Genomic DNA, 23826 nt, shown 5'->3' with positions numbered 1-23826 from the left:
AATCACCGATTGGACAGATTGCATACGGAACTTATGAACATGGTGAAATTTGTTCAAGTACTTGAGATTCAGAAAAAGGCACACACTGCTATTTGGGTTTGGTGCAGTGAAAATGTTGTAATAATATCTACATTTTTCCAGTTCTGGAAGAGTGGCAACAACCTCTGGTCAGCCTAACAGGTCCAGTGCATGGCTGGTTCAAAACTAGGAGGTACAAAGGAACATACCAAATACAACAAAGAAGGCAAAAGACAGGCTGCTGTGGATGCATAAATAATAATGTAATATGTTTTGCCTTCTCTAAAAAGGCTAACACGTTCTCTTAAAAGAACAATGTGCTTTGCTTGTTTGCTGCAACCAGAAGTGCTAACCCTGTGTAATATCCATGTTCAGCCCTCAAATTTGCAATTTTCACAAAATGCGTGAGTGGAAAATGATTGCTAGTGAGTGTGGGGCTGCCTCTGAAGGGGGGGGGGGGAGCACCGCCGGCAGGCAGTGTTGAATGAGAGCTGTTTTCCCAGCCAGTCACACAGTCCCGTGTCCTGGCCCGGCGCCTTTGACAGACAGAGCACCGGTCCAATGCTGGGATGTGTGACGTCATTCAAAGGCACCAGGACAGGAGGCGGGACTGTGAACAATTCAAATGAAAGCGTTTACAGCGGGCAATCCCCGCTCTCTGATGATCTGGCTGGCCCGCCTCTTCCTCTGCACAGGTGAGGCTGCACTGATGGGCACAGGTCACACTGAATCGATGGGCACTGGTTATACTTCATTAATGGGCACAGGTCACGCTGCACTGATGGGCACAGGTCACGCTGGATTGATGGGCACAGGTCACGCTGGATTGATGGGCACAGGTCACGCTGGATTGATGGGCACCGGCGAGGCTGCATTGATGGGCACTGGCGAGGCTGTGCTGTTGGGCACTGATAAAGTTGTTGTTAATATTTATTTTTGTAACTTAATTCTGCATAAAACATTTATGTGTCACTTCATGAGATAATTTATGAGGGCGTATTTAGAGGCGGGGAATGGTAGGGGTTGGGTGGGGGTAAACTGGTGGCGAGTAACCCTTAAGGCCTAGCCAGTAGCTCAGGACTTTAAATTTTGAGCCCTGCATGCTGGATGGTGTTGGAACTTACTTAGGGTTAAGGCTTCTTCACGTGGCATTGTTTGGACCCTGTGATTTGTTTCTTACAGAAAACTTAGGCCTTTTGCCTTTTCTTGTGTATAAAAGTATCCAAGGCATTGCTAAATCTGCATTTTCCCTGGCATTCATTCCAGTTGTTTCTCGAAGGGAAGCTCTGCTGACCAATATGAAACCCTAAAATGCATCTCATGTAAATTGACATAAAACTCTCCTATAAGTGGAAGGACCTGAGCCAATGGCTCAGGCAGAGTAAGAGAACAGATCAATAGTGCAGCAAACATTGATATCAGCAGGTGGGTGCTGTTCTTTTAAGAGAACCTGTCACATTTCCTATTGAGGCTGGGTTCACACTATCATCGCATGCGGCTCACAGCAGGGGTCTAGCGCGTCCCCGTTTACCGTTTTAGGTCCTATTTCAGCCTGAATATTTGGCTGAATTTGGACCTGAAACAGGCCTAAAGACACACAGGTCCTCTGTGCAAATTCGCACCGGAGCCACAGCGGAGATATGTGAACCGGCTCCATAGAGAGCCGGTCAAAATCTCTTGCTGATGCGAATTGGATGCGGGGGGAAACCCACATCCAATTCGCAATAGTGTGAACCCAGCCTTAGGCAAACTCTCAACCTCATTAAGCATCCTACATGTTTACAACAGGCATGCTGCAGCTAGCAGTCTATACCATACCTGTACGAATGTCATAGCCTTTAGGTTGGCAGAGACCGTCTATAATTAGCTGCAATGTGTACACATTCGTCTTCAGCTTCTCAGATATTTTATCAACTCCTTCTCTTTGGACGAACGCATTAATTTTCCTTTGAATTTTTTCTGATCCAATGTCTTCAGCACTTCCACTCACGAGGCTCAAAAACCTAAAACAAACCAAAAGTAACAGACAGTTTTACAAAGAATCTATAGTGTATATTCAACAAAAACATATTTTGAGTTATTATTGCTGTGTTTCACTTAAAGTGAATGCAAAGCCAAACATTTTTATTTTTTGTATAGACTATGACCCCTCTCAGGTTGTTTCTGTGTGCATCCCATCGGGGAGATTTCTCTTTACTTCCTGCCCAGAGACACTGCAAGAAGTAAGAGAAAATCTCTTGAAAGTGAGGTGATATCCCTTCCTAGACAGAAAAGGTGTCCCCATTGGAATACACCTGTTCCTGTGAAATTTTTATTCATGACTTTCACATTTTTACAAGCTCCGTTTTCCAAATTTATGTGGTTGCCCCGCCCAACGCATTTCATCTTTGCTGGTCATTGCCAGGGGATGGTGCGTGCCACCTCTGCCATTTTTATACCTCCACAACAATCTATTCCTAATAGACATGCCATTTCCCCTATGTTCCCCCTAGTGGACATTTGTAGAAGTGACAATCCGCCTAGTTGGGATTTTATTATTGCCACCTTGTGGTTTCCTGATAAGACTCCGGGGCATATAATGTGAAAATGCTAAACCACCAAGTTATTGAGGGGCATGTACATAAATTAATGCTCATGTGTCTTTGGGCCCTTATAAATTATATCTAAAAATTAAAATATTAAAAATGTATACTAGGCCATTATTAAGTATAAAAATAAATAAAAGCAATATATAAAATGGGCATATAAAATGAATATATAATAAAAAAGTTTAAATATACTGTGTATATATATAAGTCAATATCAACATTCAGGCGATCAGGTTCTAGAGTTCCTAGTGTCATGGATCCACAAGGTTTCATTCTGCGATATAGCATTCTTTAGATTTGTACTCCTCCAGATTTTAAAAATTCTGTCAACATCATAATTAGGCTCCTGGGGGTCACAATTATGATGGTCAGGGAAATGCCTTGAAGCACTGTGTTTTTTAAAACCTTTCCTAAAACCTTTCCTATTATTATTTATGTGCTCACCTTTTTTAACAGATAATTTTCTCATGGTCCTTCCAACATATTGTAACCCACTCCAGTACATATGTTACATGTGTACGGTCACATGAAACACATTTCTTTACATTTTTAAATGTGTTGTGCTTCTGGGTAAAAAAAAACAAAACACTTTTGCTTTCTTCCCCCCCAATTTTCTTTCTTTTTATTCTGGTGCCCCCTGCATCCTCTCATCCTTCTCCTTTGTTGTGTCTCCATGTTCCTGGTTGTTGCCTTCTTATATCTCTTCTGTTTCCCCATCCCTCTATTGGTTGGGGTTACCACAAAATTCTGCTTCCTCTTCCTTGCATGTAATTCCTGAAATTCCCCCCTGGTGATTGTTGCTGGGATTCCCTGCTGAAAAACTCCTATTTTGAGGTCCTCTCCTCTGTGTTCTTCCTGTATATTTGTTCAAACCAATTAAATGTGGAAATCCTTACACTTTGGTTCCCTCTGATTTTTCTGGGGTAAATATTTTTTATATTCATTTGTTCTTCAAAAGTTTTCCCCCAGGTATTCCACTTTTCATTTGGTTTCCTATTGGTGGTTACTGGTTTCCACCCATCCTCCTGTATAACCTCCCTTTCAATGAACAATTCCTTAGATTTTATCATTCCTTCCATTTTTCCCTCCTGTCATGACTTGTTGGTTTCTATAATCAACTGTATCTCTGTGGTACTTTGATCTTTTTTCCTATCCAAATCCAATTTTTTTAATAAATTCATGTAAAACCCTTAATTTCTCTTTGTATTCATTAATTTCTATAAAAGGCCAGAAGTTGTTTGTTTCTTTAACCACTTGCCGACCATCTGCTGCCGATATATAGCGGCAGGTAGGCTCTATTGCGCATAACGCTGCACTGGTACGGCGGTTTGTTTAAGAGATATAGTGGGCGCACGCCCGCCGACCTGATGCGCGTGGCCGGCCACCCGCAATCGCTCCTCAGAGAGGCAGAATGGGGATCTGTCAATGTAAACAAACAGATCCCTGTTCTGTCAGGGGAGAAGAGAGAGATTGTCTGTTCCTAGTGATCAGGAACAGCAATCTCTCTGTACTCCCTGTCAGTACACTCCCCCCCACAGTTAGAAACACCTACCTAGGACACACTTAACCCATTGATCGCCCCCTAATGTTAACACCTTCCTTGCTAGTGTCATTTATACAGTAATCAGTGCACTTTTATAGCACTGATTGCTGTATAAAAATCACTGGTCCCAAAAAAAGTGTCAAAAGTGTCCGATCTGTCTGCCACAATGTCGCAGTCCCACTAAAAATCGCTGATCACCGCCATTACTAGTAAAGTAAATAAATAAATAATGCCATAAATCTATCCCCCTATTTTGTAGACGTTATAGCTTTTGCACAAATCAATTAATATACGCTTATTGCGTTTTTTTTTTAGTCAAAAATACGTAGTAGAATACATATTGGCCTAAACGGATGAAGAAATTTGTTTTTTTACATTTTTGGGGGGATATTTATTATAGCAAAAAGTAAATCTTTTTTTTTGTTCCCCCAAAATTGTCGGTATTTTTGTTTATAGCGCAAAAAATAAAAACCGCAGGGGTGATCAAACACCACCAAAAGAAAGCTCTATTTGAGGAAAAAAAAGGACATCAATTTTATTTGGGTGCAGAGTCGCAAGACCACGCAATTATTAGTTAAAGCGACACAGTGGCCTGGTCATTAAGGGGGTGAATCCTTCCGGGGCTGAAGTGGTTAAACATATGAATTTTAATTTCACTTTCTGTAGCTCTGTTGCATTTCTTCTTTGTATGATCATGCCAAGTAGTTTTCTTTCGCATTGATTAAAAAACTGAAACCATTCATCCATAAGCTCCTTGTCATTTAGATCATCATTAGGAAATGCATTATTATTATTATATAGGTTTTATATCGCGCCAACAGTTTGTGCAGCGCTTTACAACATGAGGGCAGACAGTACAGTTACATTACAATTTGGTACAAGAGGAATCAGAGGGCCCTGCTCATTAGAGCTTACAATCTAAAAAGGGAGGGTCAATTTATACAAAAGGTAATAGCTGTGTGGGGGTGAGCTGATGGAGGAAATAAAACAGTGTTAGTTAGAAGCAGGATAGGCTTCTTTGAACAGAAGGGTTTTCAGGGATCGCCTAAAGATGGATAGATTAGGGGACAGTCGGACAGATTGAGTAGGGAATTCCAAAGGATAGGAGAAGCTCTGGAGAAATCCTGGAGGTGAGCATGGGAGGAGGGGACAAGGGAGCTAGAGAGCAGGAGGTCTTGGGATGACCGAAGAGAGCGGCTTGGTTGGTATTTTGGGACTAGGTTAGAGATGTAGCTGGGGGCAGAGTTATGGACGGCTTTGTACATTCTACCTTAGTCTCCTAGGTGTTATGTATTTTTCTAGTGTGGCTACGTCCCACCATGCCCTTATTTGCTTGTCCATGGTGTATTTTAGTTGTTTGAAACTACTCCCCACGCTCATACTGTCATTGTCTTCTGATTAATCAAAAATCTGTTCAACTAATGTTTCTATTTGCCATATAAAAATATCCATAGCTGCAGAGGATTATGTTTTGTAGGAATCGTTAGAGTGTTATTAATACATTTGTTTTCTCTGCTTAGAAACCACCCTCTACACTTCTATCCACCAGCTGAACACCAACCTATAATCCACAAAGGTGAATAGTGATGCAATAAAGAAAAAAAAGGGTGCTGCACTCTCTTAAAATAAATCCTTACAAAGTGACTAAAAAACTCCTACTATACCATAAAGTGCATGATACAACACATCCAAAATAATGTGCAAATACTTTCAAACACATTGGGGCTTATTTACTAAAGCTGCAGAGTACAAACTCATGCTCACTTCTGCATAGAAACCAATCAGCTTCCAGGTTTTATTGCCAAAGCTAAATTGAACAAGCTGAGCTTAGAAGCCGATTGGCTCCCATGCGGAGCTGCACCAGATTCTGAGTGCCCCAGTTTTAGTAAATCTTCCCCTATCTTGTTATGGTAATATGCATCACTGCACATTAGATGCATTGGTGCAAAGCTGTGTCATTCATTTTGAATGGCACCCCAATGCACCTTGTTATGGACGTGGATTGCAATGCAGAGCACTTACATGCACTGCTGTGCAGGGGCAAAATATTTTGCATGCATGATACTTCTATTCCTCGCTTAAAATGCTCAGTTTTACAATGCTATGAGGGAGGGGCATCGCACACACCTTAGTGGACATGCACAGTTGGGATTTCTGTCAGCTGAGCTCTCCACCAACATGTTTTCATGGACATACTGGGGTTGATTTACTAAAACTGGGGAGTGCAAAATCTGGTTCAGCTCTGCATAGAAACCAATCAGCTTCTAACTTCAGCTTGTTCAATTAAAGTGGCTGTAAAGGCTGAAGGTTTTTTTTATCTTAATGCATTCAATGCATTAAGATAAAAAGCCTTCTGTGTGCAGCAGCCCCTCTCATACTTACCTGAGCTCCCTCTCGATCCAGCGATGTCCACGAGTCCCTTGGCCGTCCGGGACTCTCCCTCCTGATTGGCTGAGACAAAGCAGCGGCGCCATTAGCTCCCGCTGCTATCAAAGTCAGTAAGTCAATGAGGAGAGAGAGGAGGCGGGACAGAACCGTGGCTCCGTGTCTGAATTGATACACAGAGCTGCGGCTCGGCTGCCCCCATAGCAAGCTGCTTGCAGTGGGGGGCACTCGCCAGGAGGGAGGGACTAGGAGCGCCGACAGGGAAGCCGAGAAGAGGAGGATCTGGGCTGCTCTGTGCAAAACCACTGCACAGAGCAAGTATAACATTTTTTGTTTTTTCTATAAAAATAACAGAGACTTTAGTATCACTTTAAGCTTTGATAATAAAACCTGGATGCTGATTGGTTTCTATTCAGAGCTGCACCAGATTTTGCACTCTTCATTTTTAGTAAATCAACCCCATTGTGTTCTCAGCAATATGGGGGCAAATGTCCCTGTCGACAGAAAAATGTCAACAGTGCTCATCTACATTATTAATAAGGATGCTTGCAAGCCTCTATTTTACCTCCCAATACGTTTGTTTTTGTCTGTCAATTGGCTACAAATAAAGATGTAGCAAATTTCTCCTTTGTATTTTTTTTTTTAGAGATAATAGTTTCTTTTACAAGAGGCTTCCTATGTGTTCCATGGGAGGGGTACAATGTAAAAGTCATCTAATAAGGTTATGTACCCAAATCCATAACTTCTGTACCTTGGGGCACATCCATTGGGGAAACAGAATTGATGATTTATGATTCCTTTAGGGGTTATGTACCAGCACAGAAGGACCTTATACAGGTGCATCTTATAAAATTAGAATATCATCAAAAAGTTAATTTATTTCGGTAATTCAATTCAAAAAGTGAAACTCATATCATATAGATGCGTTACACACAGAGTGATATATTTCAAGCATTTCTTTCTTTTAATTGTAATGATTATGGCTTACAGGTAGTAAAAACCCCAAATTCAGTATCTCAAAAAATTTTAATAGTACATAAGACCAATAAAAAAGGATTTTTAATACAAAAATGTTGGCTTACTGAAAAGTATGTCCATGTACAGTATAGTATGCACTCAATACTTGGTTGGGGCTCCGTTTGCATGAATTACAGCATCAATGCGGCATGGAGGAGATCACCCTGTGGCACTGCTGAGGTGTTATGGAAGCCCAGGTTGCTTTGATAGCGGCCTTCAGCTCATCTGCATTGTTGGGTCTGGTGTCTCTCATCTTCCTCTTGACAGGACCCCACAAATTCTCTAAGGGGTTTAGGTCAGGCGAGTTTGCTGGCCAATCAAACACAGTGATACCATGAGCATTAAACAAAGTATTGGTACTTTTGGCAGTGTGGGCAGGTGGCAAGTCATGCTGGAAAATGGCTCCCCAAATCATCATGATTATGGCTGTAAGCCATAATCATCAAAATTAAAAGAAATAAATGCTTGAAATATATCACCCTGTGTGTAACGCATCTATATAAAATATATGAGTTTCACTTTCTGAAGATATTCTAATTTTATGAGATGCACCTGTATGTCTTCGAGAGCTATAGTGTTGGTGGAGCTCTTGGTGACATTTGACCAAACCTCATTCTAGTTTGCACTGTACAATGTGCTACCTAAATTTCTACTTTTGTCATATACAATTTGTAAATATAAGGACCCAATACAGGAAAAAGATGAGGCCTGTAGATTGTGGGTTGGTGAGACATCAATCTGCAAAATTTGTTAAAAATTCAGCTGTGAAGATCTTCCAAATGTTTTCCGACTTCTGTATGTTGATATTTTTAGAGGCCCAGTACCTAAAAGCGTGAGATTTCCCAATGTTTCACACAGTAGAGCAAAGGCATGTCTCTGATTTCTGGGTGATATGAGGGATGGAGTCAGACAGTTAGATCAGGTTATAGAGAAGAATTGGGGAGATTTTCCTTTTAATAGCTGTGAGTTTGTTAATGCACTCAACACATGTCTGAGGAAAGGGGTTTTGCTTGGCTCCAAAAGGTTGCATTATGCTGGGATCTCAAAAATTGAACCATATATGTGGATCTATAGGTTTAGAATTATGAACAAGATCCCAGATGTGCAAGCAACATATTTCACTTATATTCCATGGGATGTCAGTTGATGGTTGTGAAAGCACCCTAATCGACAAGGTCTATTCAATATTTTGTGTGATGATAATATGGTTGATCAGTTCTTGACACCCTGAGAGCTCTGATACACACACAACTACTTTGAGCAGGAAAATGAAATGCTTCCCTTTCCCCCCCACCACAATTGTCTTTCTTTTGGTTACCTTGCCCTACTACTGAAGTAGGAGTATGTAAACCCTAACAATGACCCATGTTCATGTGCTCCTTTTTGGGTTGGTAAATACATCACTGTCAGCATTTTGCTATATGTTTGATAGATGCAAAGAGATACATGGTACCTATGGCAGAAATATATGCTGGTTCTTTACAATCTGACATTTCCAAAAGTGTCATACTCATAGTAATTTACCAGTTCCAGGTCTGCTTCTAACCACATCCGCCATCACAGCCCTGATGAAGGGGGAGGGAGTTCCCCTGAAATGAGTTGGCTTTTTCTATCACCTGTGAACTTCAATTAACGTCTTTAATATAATCACAAGTGTGACAAACTATTATACTGAGCGCGCCTCTACACTCATCCATGATTACCCTACAGAGTGCCTTTCCATCACTTTCAGAGAGGCAGCAGCCTGAGACTTGAGCAAGTCTCCCTGACATCACATCTGTATCAGTCACAAACCCACCTGAAGGATAGTACAACCCAGATCATACAAAGTGGTAAAAGCCAAGGACTTTTAAAGGAACATATAAATGCAAGGAGTGACTGACCGCTGGAACTCTGAGTGTGAAGGAAACAATATTTTGGAAAAGACTTCCTACCCAGCTGACCTCTGATCATTTTTGGTTGCCCATCCTGCAGACAGACACGCAGAATGGTTTGACAATAGGATGCGGAAAAGCCCACAACCCTCTTTGCTCTGCTTGAAACATAGATGACTCCATGTACACCTCCTTTATCTTCTAATTGATGTGTGCATCTAATTGGATTATGGATGACTATTGAGGGATTTCTAACACTTTTTCTGTACACCTTATCTTATGAGAACCTCCTACCCTTCCCCCCCAAGGGATGGAGAAGCGACGCACTCTTGCAGGATTCCAGTGAATCTATGGTTTTAATACAATGAACATTATGGGTTTCATCATGCTGATCTTTCCCATGGATCCTGAGGAAGATCCATCAAAACGTGTTGAGTCTACATGAGGCATGTATTCGAACTAAACAAATACTTGAACCCTATTTTAAATTTTTTTATTGTCTGGTTTGTGTTTTGTCTTTGCCAGGAACCACAAACCAGACAGAGACAGAAAGTTCAGTTAAAGTGTTACTAAACCCACAACAGTAAAATCAGTCTGTCTGTATATGCAGTAAAGCATAGTAAAAAGTAGTGGAAATACTGCGCCGACCTCAGATTTGAGCAGCCAACACGACAATCAGACTAATTGTATTGTGAAATATATAATACATATTTAGCGCTAATGATGTATATAATACACAAGGACTTAACCAGAATGGAAATCTGGAGGCAGATTGTGTTATAGATACAATAATATAACACTCAATGGCTAGAGTGTATAAAAGTTACAAACAAAAGAAAACAATTAGATGTGTAACTGGAATATGCTACTTCAGAATGCGACCGCATAAGCGATGTGAAATCGCATATAGTCACCTGAACACACATATAATATAATATTGAAAAACTGGAGTGTAAGTGAATTTTACAGGCAAACATAAAACAGTTGGGTGTGCAAATCCCAAGGCAACTATTTAAATGATGTGAAATCGCATATACTCAAATAAACCTATATATGAACAAAAGAATATTATGTAGTATATCACAGAAGATTCCAAATACTATAAATGATAATGCGATTAAAGTAAAAATATGTAGGCGATCAAATATCACATAAAATCGCATGAACTCAAAAATGTGAAAAAACTTGAAAAATGTGTTTGCAACACTGATTCAAAAGGGTACGTGCACCTTGGGGTATATAAGAAAGCTTCTCTAGAACATAAAAACAATAAGAATGTATACCCAGATGTGACCTGAAAATAGTATAAATATATTCTCAAATGCAATGTAATATAGTGCCTATAATCCGAGATATAGAGTTCCAAAAATTGGAATTGCACAATGAAGATAAACTACACACAAATAGGGTATAGGGTGTCTGGCATTGAATGGCACCAATCAGTCCACAAAAATGCTCTGTGTTAGCCCACGAAGACTTGCAGTGCATCCGGAAAGTATTCACAGCGCTTCACTTTTTCCACATTTTGTTATTTTACAGCCTTATTCCAAAATGGAATAGATTCATTATTTTCCTCAAAAATCTACAAACAATACCACATAATGACAACTTGAAAGAAGTTTCTTTGAAATCTTTGCAAATTTATTAAAAATAAAAAAAAAAAATCCTATGTACATAATAAGTATTCACAGCCTGTGCCATGACACTTAAAACTGAGCTCAGATCCTGTTTCCACTGATCGTCCTTGAGATGTTTCTACAACTTGATTAGAGTCCACCTGTGGTAAAGTCAATTGAGTGGACATGATTTGTAAAAGCACACACCTGTCTATTAGAGATGGGCAAAGGCGTGTTTGGATCCTAGTCCCACCCCACCTGCCCCATCTGGCCAGGAAGCCGACACTGCACGCCACTAATCACAGGCGGTGAGACATTTCCCGGTCTGTTCAGGCGCAGACAGGGAAATGTCTCAATGCCTGTGATTAGCAGTGTGCAGCCTCTACTTCCTGGTGTGATCGGGCAGGTGGGTTGGGACTAGGATCCCGAACATGCCTGAGCCCATCTCTAATGTCTATATTAGGTCCCACAATTAACCATGTATGTCAGAGCACAAATCAAGCCATGCAGTCCAAGGAATTGCATTTAGACCTCTGAGACAGGATTGTATTAAATCACAGATCTGGGGAAGGGTACAGAAAAATTTCTGCAGCATTGAAGGTCCCAATAAGCACAGTGGCGTCCATCATCCGTAAATGTAAGAAGTTTGGAACCACCAGGACTCTTCCTAGAGCGGGCTGTCTGGCCAAACTGAGCGATCGGGGGAAAAGGGCCTTAGTCAGAGAGGTGACCAAGAACCCGATAGTCACTCTGACAGAGCTCCAGCGTTTCTCTGTGGAGAGAGGAGAACCTTCCAGAAGAACAACCATCTCTGCAGCACTCCACTAATCAGGCCTGTATGGTAGAGTGGCCAGATGGAAGCCACTCCTCAGTAAAAGGCACATGAAAGCCTGCCTGGAGTTTGCCAAAAGGCACCTGGAGGACTCTCAGACCATGAGAAACAAAATTCTCTGGTCTGATGAAATGAAGATTGAACTCTTTAGCCTGAATGGCAAGCATCATGTCTAGAGGAAACCAGGCACCACTCATTTGGCCAATACCATCCCTACAGTGAAGCATGGCAACATCATGCTGCGGGGATGTTTTCCAGCAGCAGTAACTGGGTGACTAGTCAGGGTAGTCAGGATTGAGGGAAAGATGAATGTAGCAATGTACAGGGACATCCTTGATGAAAACCTGCTCCAGAGCGCTCTGGACCTCAGACTGGGGTGAAGGTTCATCTAGCAACAGGACAACTACCCTAAGCACAGAGCCAAGATAACAAAGGAGTGGCTACAGGACAACTCTGTGAATGTCCTTGAGTGGCTCAGCCAGAGCTCAGACTTGAACCCGACTGAACATTTCTGGAGAGATCTGAAGATGGCTGTGCACCAACGCTCCCCATCCAACCTGATGGAGCTTGAAAGGTCCTGCAAAGAAGAATGGGAGAAACTGCCCAAAAATAGGTGGGCCAAGCTTGTAGCATCATACTCTAAAAGACTTGAGGCTGTAATTGGTGCCAAAGGTGCTTCAACAAAGTATTGAGCAAAGGCTGTGACTACTTATGTACATGAGATTTTATAATTTGTTTTTCATTTTTAATAAATTTGCAAAGATTTCAAACAAACTTCTTTCACGTTATTATGGGGTATTGTTTGTGGAAAATAATGACTGTATGAGCAGAGTGCATTTTTTAGTTTTGGTGGGGTCTTTATACGGATAAAACAGAGGAATGTGTATGCATTGCACATATGTACTACAGTACTTTTAAAAATTATTTTATCCTGACATATGGCTACAAGAGCTTTTGTCAGCATACACAAATATATACAATATGAGTAAACCTATAACTGACATATGGCTTTTGTGTAGACTGACCCTTCAAACCAGCTTGTGCTCATGTTATCCAATAAAATTCTTTAATCATAGTCATACCACAATATGTCTGAAAACTTGATTTAATTTTAGTCATTCATTCAGTTATGAGATTTACCAAAAGATGAGTCTGGCTTAACCACAACTAAAGCAGACTGAAAGCTGAGAATGTAAAGTTCCAAAAAAGTATCTTTGAGTCACTCATGAGATGTCGGTACTGAAACCAAACTACCGGAAAGCAATATCTGCAGTCATGTCCAGGAAAACCTCAATGAAAATCCCAATTCTAGAATGTCCTTAAAATAGCTTTACACATCAGGAGTAAAAACACCGGGGTAAGCCTTTGAAAACCCTACTTTGCTTTATTAAATGCCAGTTTTAAAACCGGACACAGTGTTTACCTAACATGATTATCCACCTTCAAACAGGGTCATATTTTTCAACAGGGGAAAGCAGCCTAATACAGGCCTATCGATTACAAAATTACTACCAACAGGACTGGCCGGTTTAAAACAGGATGTAGGACTGCCAAGCCTTGCTTGTTACCAGACTTTGAAGTACTTAATCGGGCTGGAGATAGCATATCCAGTTTCTGTTTAAACACGGATTGAGGATGCCCGGGATAAAGCTGAAGACAGGAGAGCAATCAATACAGAGCACAGTGTTATGCTTTAGTGATAATGCATTGTATTGATTGTCTCTATTTTTAAAAGTCATTGCTAAGAAGGAAGTTAAATGATGCAGTTCAAGGTGAGTGGATTATACAAAAAAAAAAAAAAAAGATAGTTGTTTAAATATCAATTTTAGTTCACATAGAGGGGACTAGAAAAAGGTTTTAGGGCCCGTTCACACCAGTAGCTGCGCTAATGTGCGGTAGAATGACAGCCGTGCCAATGCTTTTCCTTTATGCGAACATGTTGAATGAAGAAAAATTCATTAAGTTCATTAAAGTAGTTGTAAACCCCATTCATGAAATTTGACCTAAGCACATATACCTGTAGTGTTTACTTATCTCTCTCTAAAGCTCTAAGCGTCTTTTCTCTCTGGCGCTCTGTTCCTCTGTTATCAGCATGTGTCGCTTCTGAGAAGCTCTCCGACACAGGAGATAACAGCAGCTGAAATTTGTGTCGGGGAGGGAGCTTATAGATAGATAAGCAGAGAGCTTGTCGATTCACAATAGAGCTCTGCAAGTTTCATCATTCCTCTGCCTATGTGGAGGGGGGTGCCTTTCCTCCAATCAGCTCTCACACAGTGTATGCTCCGACTCCGCACCCACTGCTGAAAGAGGAAGAAAGATTTTTAACATGATCTGCACTTTCCAAAGGGTGTAGGAAGGGGAAGACAGCAGATATGCAAGTAAAACTTATGTAGGAGGATTTGTTTCATCTCTGTGTATCAACTGAAGCTGTTCACTTCACTGGGTGTAGGAGAGGGTTTACAACCACTTTAAGTTCTACTGGCGGCAGCGTGGTGTGATGTAGTACTTTCTGTCGCACCATATTGAGAAAAAAAAAGTATGGCATGCCACACATACCATCAACTAGCCTGTTGGAAACTAGGCATTTTGCCTTGCCTTGGCGGCCAGCGCAGACCCACTAACTCCTGGTGTGAACAGGACCTTATTTAGGGTTTGAACAATGCACTAACTGCAATGTATAGACCTAGTTAAATGGGTAAAAATGTATATGATGACTGTTTCCCTTGCCACAGGGTTTGCAATTTGGTTCCTGTGAATTTCATATCTCTGCCATACAGTATAGCCAGAAGACTGGCCCTACTTTTCTCCACTTCACTTTGGTTACTTACCACATGCCCCTTCCCCTGACTTCTCTGTCAAGATCAATGGCACAACCATCAACCCACCCCCCCCGCATGCCAAGGTGCTAGGTGTAATCCTGAACTCTTCCTTCGGCCCCGCGTCCAATGTCCAAACTTGGCACCTCAACATCTCCTAAATACGCCCCTTCCTAATCAATAACACCACAAAGGTCCTAATTCACTCCCAGGTTATCTCTCACCTCGACTACTGCAACTCCCTCCTCATTGGATTACCTTTACATTGGCTATCCCCCCTTCAGTCCATCATGAATGCTGATTACAGACTCATCCACCTTACCAACCTTTCAGTGTCGGCCAATCCTTCCACTGGCTTCAGCTCACCCAACAAATTAAATTCAAAATACCAATAACTTATAAAGCCATTCACCCCCCTCCGCCCGCTACATCACTAACCTAGTCTTAAAATACCAACCAAATCCTTCTCTTCGTTCCTCCCAAGACCTCCTCCTCTGTTCTTGTCACATCCAGGACTTTTCCCAAACCTCTCCCATCATCTGGAATTCCCTACCACAATCTGTCAGATTAACTCCTAATCTAACCACTTTTGGGCAATCCCTGAAAACTTCTCTTCAACCTGCCTCCACCTAAAAACTGTGCTTTTATTTTTTTCCATCAGTTATTACCTTGTGTATCACCCTCCCCTTTTTGATTGTAAGCTCTAATGACCAGGGCCCTCTGATTCCTCCTGTATTGAATTGTATTGTAACTGTACTGTTTGCCCTCACGTTGTAAAGCTCTGCGCAAATTGTTGGTGCTATATAAATCCTGTATAATAATAATACTCAACCTCCGTCTGCTGAATGAACAATAAAGCAACAGAGCTCCAGCATTGCATGGAGTTTATAGTAAGCATTTGTTGACTTTCTTTTGAGAAAAGGGGTCACATATTCTCTTTTGAGTTTTTAGAGTTTAACTAATCACTGTGTGTATTCACGTGTGGATTATAAATGGGAGGAGATGATCACTTCTTGGCATAGTGAAGAATTTTGGCCTTTTGGGACTTATTTCTTTGAGAGAATTTTTAAGCACTTTTTTTTTTAACTATATTCATAATAGATTATCTGCATTGGTGGCAGAATAAAGATTTTGTTTTGTATTTCATAAGTTGGGAATTGCTTCACGTTGTATGTTAAAGTAGAACTTTACCCATAACAACATGATAATAAATAATGTTCTTTAGGAAGGAACATACATGCCACATTAATATTTATGCTACTAAAATTAGTCTGTGCTATAAATTGCCTTTAGCGTTGCTCCTATTTCTTCTTGCTGGAGGCTGCCATTTTGTTGAAGCCCAGAGCCCCTGAACAGCAGTAAATCATAAAGCAGAACTAAACACATTTAACGGTTTCAAAAAACAGTTCCATTCCTGGAATGCCGGAATTGCCAACTGTCACATTTGCTTGGGTCTTCAATCAAATCAATCTTCTAATACACTAGTAGCAGTGTTTATTTGAAAAGTGATCTGTGATGTATCACGTTTCAGAGGATGGTTAAAGGAGGTAATGCAGGCCATTTTTTTCCCTGCCGAACGGTATTTTTGCATTGCGGGATTGTGCTGCACCTGTGAGCCGAATGTTTGTGTCATGGTTGCTTCGCAGTACTATTCATTTACATGGGAGAGATGACAGGTGGGGACACCTGCCAAACAAGGCATGTCAAGTTACAAAGCACTGTGGCTGAGGCAATGTGTACTCAATCGATTATTGTCTGCTTGTAGTGGTCAGTAAAAATACAGATCAACCTCCTGTTTTTATTGCCTCCTGGCTGCCCATGTGAAAGAAGCCTAACAGAAGGGAGGTGTTTGGTAGTCCCCAGAGAGAACTGGGAATAATATAAAGCGCAGCAGAGGCAGATAGCACACAAAATTATCAGCTCTCTGGATTTCTGGCAAGTATGTTTTTTACATATCAAAAAGATATAACAAAACGTTATCAATGGTATATTTATTACTTAACAGATCGAAGGGAGCAAAAAAAAAGAAGTTCATTGTAGGAGTCTGCATACACTTTAATCATAATAGCCAGGCAACTAACATTTGTAGTAAGAAAAGTAATCATTTAGTATATATTTCTCTCATGAAAGATTTACTTAATTTAAAGAGAAACTTCACTTTTGTTAAGAAAAAGAAAAAAACCCATCTGGGTGATCTATGGATTTTAACACACTTTGTTGCAGATTCCTAACAGTTTCTGCTCTTTATCCTGCCTTGTGCAGAACTAATTCTGAATGGGAGTGGATAATTTATTACAAGCAGCTGATGCACTTTCAGGGTTCTGATGAGAAAATTTGCAGTGTCTGCATCTCTATAGAAGTGACTAACTCTTAGGTAGTATCTCACCAAAAATGGCGTTTTTGTTGCAGATGACGCCTAAAAACCTGACATGTATCTTAGTGCAGAGTTTTACACAGACACATGAAATTATATTTCTGGGGGCCTTCTGTACACTCTGATAAAATCATGTGACAAGTGACGCAACACGTAAGGGCGGAGACAGATGACGTCATCACTTAGACTCGAAAAAGTGCTGATACTGTGCCCCCTGGGATTGTAGGAGAATTATCACGTGCAATTTTATTTCATTGAGTAATTTTCTTTTTAATAAACAAAAAGATGTACTACACAATGGAGAGCACCTCTTGAATGTAGTATAAAGTATATATATATATATGTAGTATATAGCTGGCCTGAACATGAGAGTGAGTGAGTGTACCAAGCGTACCAGAGAAAAATGAACTGGCCTTTTAAAGGGATACTAATCCTGAAGAACTGGAGGAAGAACGGAACGTCCTTGCACCTATATCTATACCGCTGAGGCTGTGGGGAACGCGCTGGTGACCAATATTAGCGTATAGGCCCTATTTTAAGGGGAAGGCACATCTGAAACACTGTGGGGGACACGTTCATTTGATTGAAGTGCTGCACTGGAACTTCTAAATGGAAGAAGTGGAGACTCTTGGTTTTTGAATACAGCTACTATGGACTATTTCTAATATATTTATGGGACTTTGTTGCACACGTGGATAAACACTTTTTTTTAACAACTTGTCTACAGGGCACTTTTACCCCCTTCCTGCCCAGGCCAATTTTCAGCTTTCAGCGCTGTCACATTTTGAAAGATAATTGCTCGCTTATGCTACCCCGTACCCAAACTAAATTTTTATCATTTTTTTGAGACAGATAGAGCTTTCTTTTGGTGGTATTTAATCACCGCTGGGTTTTGTATTTTTTGCTAAACAAAAAAAGACTGCAAATTTTGAAAAAAAATAAAATAAAAAAGTTTTAGTTGGTTATAAAATTTGGTAAATAAGTAAATTTTCTTCTTCACTGATGTGCGCTGATGAGGCTGCACTGATGGACACCGACAGGCATCACTGATGGGCATTGAAAGGCAGTATTGATGGGGTTGCACTGATGATCAATGCCCTGATTATCATTGTAGATGTCCTGCGTGAATTGCCGCTTACCGTCTCTCCTCAGGCGCTGTCGGTGTAAGGAGACCACAGAAAAGAATGCCCCCCTTGAAATGGGACTTTAATAGACCACCAACTCTTAAGCTAAAAAATATATTTTAATAGTAGACTTTAAAAAGACGTAGATATGTGTGTGTATGACATACAAAGGTACAAAAAATACATTCCATACAAAATCAGAACAAAAAAATATACAGATAATAATACTGAATGTACTCTCCTAAGATTAGGAGAGTACATTCAGTATTATCTGTATATTTTTTTGTTCTGATTTTGTATGGAATGTATTTTTTGTACCTTTGTATGTCATACACACACATATCTACGTCTTTTTAAAGTCTACTATTAAAATATATTTTTTAGCTTAAGAGTTGGTGGTCTATTAAAGTCCCATTTCAAGGGGGGCACTCTTTTCTGTGGTCTACTATGTTAGGGATGGGACCACCACACTCTACATTTGTCATGATGGAAGCCCCCTTCTTGCTTACTTCGGTGTAAGGAGAGGACCGATGATAACCAGCAAACCCTGTTTACACTATGATCAGCTGTGATTGGACACAGCTGATCACATGGTAAAGGGCCCCTGTGACTGGCCCTTTACCCGGCTCTCCGAAGGACATCAATAGATACCCTCCCGGAAATGTGTGACCATGCTGCAGCCGTCATTCGTCTATAGCGCGGGTTGAGGGGGGCGGTTAAGATGATACATGCTATTTTAGCACACGCATGGGAAATTGTGATTTAAATGTATACTGGATGTGTGCACCTAATATTACATTTTATATGTTTTGAGTGTTTGTATTGATGTTCATATATTGAAATATTTTTCTTATATAACCACTGGTATATGCTTTTTTTTTTCCTACGAAAGTGAAGTTACCCTTTAAACTTCACTCTCCACAGAGGTGGATTGCTTCTAAGGGCTGTCCTATTTCTATCCATCATTGTTCCATACATTTTAAATGCTGCAGCAAAAAAGGGTTAACATTAGACATCCGTGTGCGGTTATCCTGAGCACTGAAAGGTACGTTCATGTAACCCGACTCGGGAGTAAACAGTATCATGTGTTACAGCTCTGCAATGTGATACCCCATTACATTCTGTTCCAATACCCCGAGATTAATGGCGGTGCAACATTAGCTCTTGCAAAACAAAACAAAAATCATTATATGCTGTTATGCAGTGTTAAATATGTATGAGCTATTAGTGCACAATTAAAAACACAGAAATATAACATGACAATGAAAGGGAGAAAAACAAGTTTGAGTTATCGAGCCTGCAACACGGCATCTCATTTACAGATACGCCGACAGCTGCTCTGAACATGGAGATAAACACGAAATGGAACTCCCAATTGTAACATTTACAAATGCTGATAACTAAGTTGATGTGTGAAATTTGTATCGTTTCTCTGTGAACAGATAAGTGCACGTTAAGCGCTTGCCAAGCAGCTCACGCCGATAAACGTTGGTAGAAGGGCACGTACAGGCATATTAACGTACCTGTACGTTGCCCTTTAGGAAGCGGTTTGCGGGCTCGCGAGCTCCGTGAGTGTGATTGCGGGTCTGTGGGGATACCCGCGATCGTCTCACGGAGAAGAACGGGGAAATGCTGATGTAAACAAGCACTTCCCCCGTTCTGCTTAGTGACAGGACACTGATGACAGCTCCCTGTAATCAGGAGCGGTGATCAGTGTCGTGTCACACGTAGCCCCTCCCCCCCACAGTTAGAATCACTCCCTAGGACACACTTAACCCCTTCACTGCCCCCTAGTGGTTAACCCCCTTCACTGCCAGTCACATTTATACAGTAATCAATGCATTTTTAATTGCACTGATCGCTGTATAAATGTGAATGGTCCCAAAATAGCGATAAAAGTGTCAGATCTGTGCGCCATAATGTCGCAGTCATGATAAAAATCGCAGATCGCCACCATTACTAGTAAAAAAAAAAAAATTATTAATAAAAATGCCATAAAACTATCCCCTATTTTGTAGATGCTATAACTTTTGCGCAAACCAATCAATAAACACTTATTGCGATTTTTTTTAATCAAAAATATGTAGAAGAATACGTATCGGTCTAAACTGAGGGAAAAAAAAGTGTTTGTTTATATATTTTTTGGGGATATTTATTATAGCAAAAAGTAAAACATAATGCGTTTTTTTCAAAATAGTCAAAAATTTTTTTGTTTATAGCGCAAATAAAAACCACAGAGGTGATCAAATACCACCAAAAGAAAGCTCTATTTGTGGGGAAAAAAGGACGTTGATTTTGTTTGGGAGCCACGTCGCACGACTGCGCAATTGTCAGTTAAAGCGACACAGTGCCGAATCGCAAAAAGTGCTCTGGTCTTTTGCCAGCCAAATGGTCCGGGGCTGAAGTCCCCTTTCACACTTATACGACTTCTCCCACAATTTTGTACTGCAAAATCGTATGACAAGTCATTCTCCATGATTTTCAATGACTAGCATTCATGTTGGCAAGACTTTAAGTCGTGCCGACTTCACAGTAGTCCTTGCACTACTTTTGTCCAACTTCCATGCGAGTTAATGTTTTTAGACCTCAATGTTAAACCCTCAAGTAGCATGCAAATCGTACCTGAATAATATAGACACAATTTCAGTACGACTTTGTAAGCACAAGCCTCACACCATGTATGTTTTCATTTGTTAATGCCAAAGTTGTGGCAAAGTCGTACAAAGTAGTACTGCTCCCAAATCGTCGCAAAATCACGGCCACAAAATCGCGGTAAAATCGCATGACTTTGAAGTCGCACAAGTATGAAAGGGGCCTTAGTGGTTATAAACCCTTTTCTGTGAGTTTTACCTATAGGTAAGCCTAGAATATGGCTTACCTATAGGTAGTGGAAATATCTCCTAAATGTGCACCGTTTAGGAGATATTTCACTTGTAGTCCGCCGATGTCATCAGCGCATGCGCTGTGAAGAAACGGACCGCTGAGCTGTTTCTTCCCCCAGTGTGTGCCGTTACTGACGGCTCCCGCGGGAGTGACGTCACGTGGCTCTGGCCAGTCACAGAGCCGGAGTCCCCGGCCCCCGGAAGGAAGAGGGGCGAAGATGGACGCAGCCTGCAAAGGGGACAGCGCGGCCTTCGTTTGCAGGTGTCACATAATGGGTTAGTATGTGATGCATACTAGCCCATTATGCTTTTAATTTGCAGGCTTTGCAGGGAGCAAAAGAGGAAGTAAAACCCATCAGGATTTACTTCCTCTTTAAACTATAACTAAAGGCAAGCTTTTTTTTTTTTTTTTAGTTTTGGATAGAATATAGAGGTATGAGAACACTTGTAAGGTTTTTATTGCTGTCTATGGCCCCCATTATCATTGAGAGTGCAAGTGAAAGAAAATCCCCAATTTTGGGTTTTCACCAGAACAGGAATAGAGGGGAAATCTTCCAACATTAGTTCTGGAGGAATTTCTTCTCACGTTTTATTTTGGATATGGGACAGGAAATGAGATACAAAAGACAAAAAAAAAAATTATAAGGCCTCATGCACACTGGATGTTTTTGGCTTCAGGCATTTTTTTTTCCATGCACACATAGGCTGTTATCAGCATTTTTTGGCAGGGGTTGAACTAGTGAGTATAAAGAGGAGTTTTTCAGCTGTAAAACTAATACGACTCTGAAAAAAAAAAACCACACTGAAAAACGTGGCTATTCGCCGTTTATGAGCGTTTTTGAGCCATAAGCTTTTGTGGGAGTATAGTTTTGCTGAAAAAAACTAAACACATGATAGAAAACGCTGAAAAATGCTACTGCAAAAACTCATTTTACAGCTTTCAACAGCTAACACTACTGGCATCCAGTGCGCATGAGGCCTAAGGGTTCTAACCCCCTGTTACTCTAGCTCAAATGAAAAAAAAGATTTGTAGAGCTGAAGCAAGACCCTACATAAGAAGTTATCTATACGTTGTACATATGCAACATCTGTGCAACATTTACAAGCTGTGCCCTGAAGAAGGGGGGACTTACCCCTCGAAACGCGTCAGTGGCAGTGATCCCCGTGGCCTCCTCCGTGATCCCTGGTGAATTGCTCATCTCTGACTGAATGCTGCTATCTGATGACCATTTATTGCTAAAACGTTACTAATGTTTTATAAGTAGGTGTTTTTATCTTTTTTAATAAATTTATATCCAAATGATAATGCACTAGGTTGGTGCGCCCTTTCTTTTCTTTCTTTTATCTTCAACATTTACAAGCATCCCATTCACAAGAACCCCACTGGCCACCATGGAAATATCAACAATGTGTAGCTGTACAGCAACTGGACGTGACGTCACATGCTGCAGCAGATGCGGTAACCCCGAAGTATCGGTGGAGTGGTCCGGTATCGGCTCATACCTGCACTAGCAGCTTTGACAGAGGGAGTTATTTTTACTGGATGCAAAACAAAACCAAAGAAATTCCCGGCTTAACTTATCGACCAGCCTGCTTCTTCAGTGGGCAGTCCACTTTCAGATAAAAGTGGTCTCAGTGGCGGATTCACCGCAAGATCACTTTTATCGGTGGCAGGAGAGGGCCCCCCCGCGCTGTGCTCTGGTGCCCTCCGCAGCTTACCGGAGACGCCGGCAGCGGCGGATGCGATCTAGTCCTTTTCCCTGCTTGGCTGGCTGCCGAGGGGAAGATGGCCCCCACCCTGCTTCATACCATTACAGGGCAGAAGCGACGTCAAAATGTCACTTACGCCCATAGCTCTTAACAACTTCCGGACCGGCTCATGCTGATATACGTCGGCACTTTGAAGAGGGATATTGTTGTTATGGAAGCAGCTAGCTACCATAACCCGGGTAATCCTCTTCTTCAGTGAGCGGTCCGGTTTCTGATAAAAGTGGTCTCTGCGGAGCAAGATTACTTTTATCTGCGGCGGAAGAGGGGTCGGGTCCCTTTCCCCGACTTGTTCATTCCCCGACTTAGTTGGGGTAGGCAGAACAGTTTGGTGGGGGTGGGTCAGCCATGCCTCTTGACCTCTGAGGACACACCTGCTGACCTTTTGGAGGAGGTCCCTATTCCAATCTCTGAGTCCTAACCTTGTTCTTAAAGTGGAAACCCCAACCCTAACCCTACCCCCCTAACCCTACCCCCCTAACCCCAACAGGCTGCTCTGTGCAAAACCAATTGCACGGAGGAGGCAAGTATAACATGTTTGCCATTTTTAAACAAAAAAAAAAAAAAAAAGCAGTTGTAAAGGAAGAAGGTTTTTTTATCTTAATGCATTCTATGCATTAACCACTAGGCGTCCGCGCTATAGCCGAAAGACGGCTACAGCGCGGACTTCAATTGCCGGGAGGGCGTCCCTGGACGTCCTCCTATTTACTTCCGCATTGCGCGCTCCCGCGGGCGCGCATCGCGGGAGTTTTGTGCTGGCCGTGTCCCTCAGACACAGCCAGTCACAGATCACCGTAAACGGCCAATGACAGCGGCCGTTTACAGTGCGATCGGCGGTGCCAATGAGAGAGGATCTCATATGTAAACATATGAGATCCTCTCTCATCGCCGGCTCTCCCTCCTCACACAGAGACAGCGTGTGAGGAGGGAGAGCGGAACCGCTGCGGCGGTAAGTGTAAAAGAAAAAAAAAAAAAGGAAAAAAAGGTGTC

General features: G+C 41.4%; 2 protein-coding genes across 2 annotated transcripts in view; both read right to left on the bottom strand.

Annotated features, from left to right (window-relative positions):
- Positions 1–23826, bottom strand: part of EPAS1 (endothelial PAS domain protein 1) — a 510313-nt gene that overhangs the window by 340209 nt on the left and 146278 nt on the right. The gene's annotated exons all lie outside the window — the stretch shown is intronic.
- The window catches only part of LOC141140934 (S1 RNA-binding domain-containing protein 1-like), a gene marked incomplete at its 5' end in the record, with an annotated part of 149507 nt that overhangs the window by 16463 nt on the left and 109218 nt on the right, over positions 1–23826 (bottom strand). The window contains 1 exon segment of the mRNA XM_073628488.1: positions 1837–2021. Coding sequence (XP_073484589.1) covers positions 1837–2021 — 185 coding nt within the window.

The sequence above is a fragment of the Aquarana catesbeiana genome, linkage group LG04 (assembly GCF_042186555.1).
Source record: "Aquarana catesbeiana isolate 2022-GZ linkage group LG04, ASM4218655v1, whole genome shotgun sequence".
In the NCBI taxonomy this organism is placed as follows: domain Eukaryota; kingdom Metazoa; phylum Chordata; class Amphibia; order Anura; family Ranidae; genus Aquarana; species Aquarana catesbeiana.
This window is presented reverse-complemented; position numbering and strand designations above follow the sequence as displayed.